Source organism: Octopus bimaculoides, chromosome 24 (assembly GCF_001194135.2).
Source record: "Octopus bimaculoides isolate UCB-OBI-ISO-001 chromosome 24, ASM119413v2, whole genome shotgun sequence".
In the NCBI taxonomy this organism is placed as follows: domain Eukaryota; kingdom Metazoa; phylum Mollusca; class Cephalopoda; order Octopoda; family Octopodidae; genus Octopus; species Octopus bimaculoides.
Window position 1 is genome coordinate 19,219,773 of NC_069004.1, and position 1,959 is coordinate 19,221,731.

The 1,959-nt window shown below is 37.2% G+C and overlaps 1 protein-coding gene across 1 annotated transcript in view; it reads left to right on the forward strand.

The window, feature by feature from the left end:
• The window catches only part of LOC106878647 (centrosomal protein of 83 kDa), a 20,658-nt gene that overhangs the window by 16,446 nt on the left and 2,253 nt on the right, over window positions 1–1,959 (forward strand). The window contains exon 5 of the mRNA XM_014927930.2: window positions 834–993. Coding sequence (XP_014783416.1) covers window positions 834–984 — 151 coding nt within the window. The 3' untranslated portion in view covers window positions 985–993. The remainder of the gene's footprint in view (window positions 1–833; window positions 994–1,959) is intronic.

Below are 1,959 nucleotides of genomic sequence, written 5' to 3' on the forward strand. Positions count from 1 at the left end.
ATATATATATATATATATATATATATATATATATATATATATACATATATATAAACACAACTAGTCTCTTCAACCAATTTCATCACTCTTCAAAACATTTCCATTACCTATTACCTCCCTTGCTGCAGCTCTTCTTTGATATTAGTTACTTTTCTTACAACTTAATTGCTATATGTCCTTTGTCCATTAATACTATTCTCTCAACCTCGCACTTTCATTAATCAACTCTCTCCACCACAGAACCGTCAAATGATTTCTCCTCCCACCTTTCCTCCACCACCAAATGTATCCCATCTTCTTCATCCACTCCGTCGGACTCTCTCTTCCCCACCTACTCCTGCATACATACATGACCGTCTTCTTTCAGTTTCTTATTTCTTTATTGCCCACAAGGGGCTAAACATAGAGGGGACAAACAGGGACAGACAAACGGATTAAGTCGATTATATCTACCCCAGTGCGTAACTGGTACTTATTTAATCGAACCCGAAAAGATGAAAGGCAAAGTCGACCTCGGCGGAATTTGAACTCAGAACGTAGCGGCAGACGAAATACGGCTAAGCATTTCACCCGGTGTGCTAACATTTCTACCTGCTCGCCGCCTTCTTTCAGTTTCTGTCAATCAAATCCACTCACAAGGCCTTCATTGGCCCGCTGCTATTGTGGAAGACACTAATCCAAGATACTATACAATAGGACTGAACCTAGAATCATGTGGTTGAGAAGCAAACTTTTTTACCACACAGCCACATCTACACCTAGTTGAGAATTTCTATACTTTTTGTTTTTCTCATGTGAGATATTTTTACCAGATTCTGTGTTCTTATTGACAGGGAGTATAAAGAAAAAATAGCGGAGCTAGAATCAAATCTGAAAAAAGAAAGGGAGATAAGTAGAGAATATATTTCACGTTTCGACAACAACATAGGTTCAATACGGTGCCTGCATGAGAATCTTAAGGATCAAATACAGGCATTTTTGTAAAGGAGGAAGGTATCTATTTTTCACCATTATTCGATTGTATGTGTCTATGAGGGAGTATAGCCTAATGGTTAGGGTGTTGCACTCGCAAAAAGGTTTTACGTTTCAAAGAGAAGATAGGAGCAATACGTCGCAAGATCATGCTTTCGGTTCCTTGACCAGGTGGTGTGTTGTGTTCTTGAGCAAATCACTTCGTTTTACAATGCTCCACAATTACTTCAACACCTGACATGAAAGAAAGGAGGAGGGGTTTTAGTAATTGGTAATTGGTTGGTGTCATGTAAAAAGCACCTGGTACATTCTGTAGATGATTGGTTGGCATTAGGAAGGGCTTCCAGCTGTAGAAACAGACAATTGGAGCATGGGAAACGGACGTTAAATGATGATGATGATGATGATGATGACGACGACGACGATGACGATGATGGTGATGATGGTTGCATGTGTCAGTTGTTTTGTAATAAAGTTATTATACTGTATGATAGTGTACATCATGCACAGTTATACTCCCATACAGGGTTATTTTCCTATGTACCTCTTGGGGATACACGTACCTCCAGTTGAGAATTTCAGGTCCAGTATATATTCGTCTTAATGAAGACCATCCTTCTCTATCTAATGCATTATAATGCCTGTCAATGTATTGATGAGAAATTGTCTAATAAATAGTTTCATTATTGACATTATTTACATTTATATATCTATATAAATATAGAACTGTAATAAATATTTTGTAAACGTGTTGCTATTGGTTAACTCGCTTCCTTTTCTACCAAGGCCTAATGTTACATTTTTAGTAGTAAGTGGGTTATACATCTTTAGATTGTATACCTGACTTTCTACTATAAAATTAAAGAAATAGACGGAACGCTGAACTCCAGACTAAACAACTTAAACAACATTTATTTACTTGGTAAAACATACATATCTTTAGTTATACATCTTTAGAGGTGAGAATAACGAGCTGTCGAGTATAAG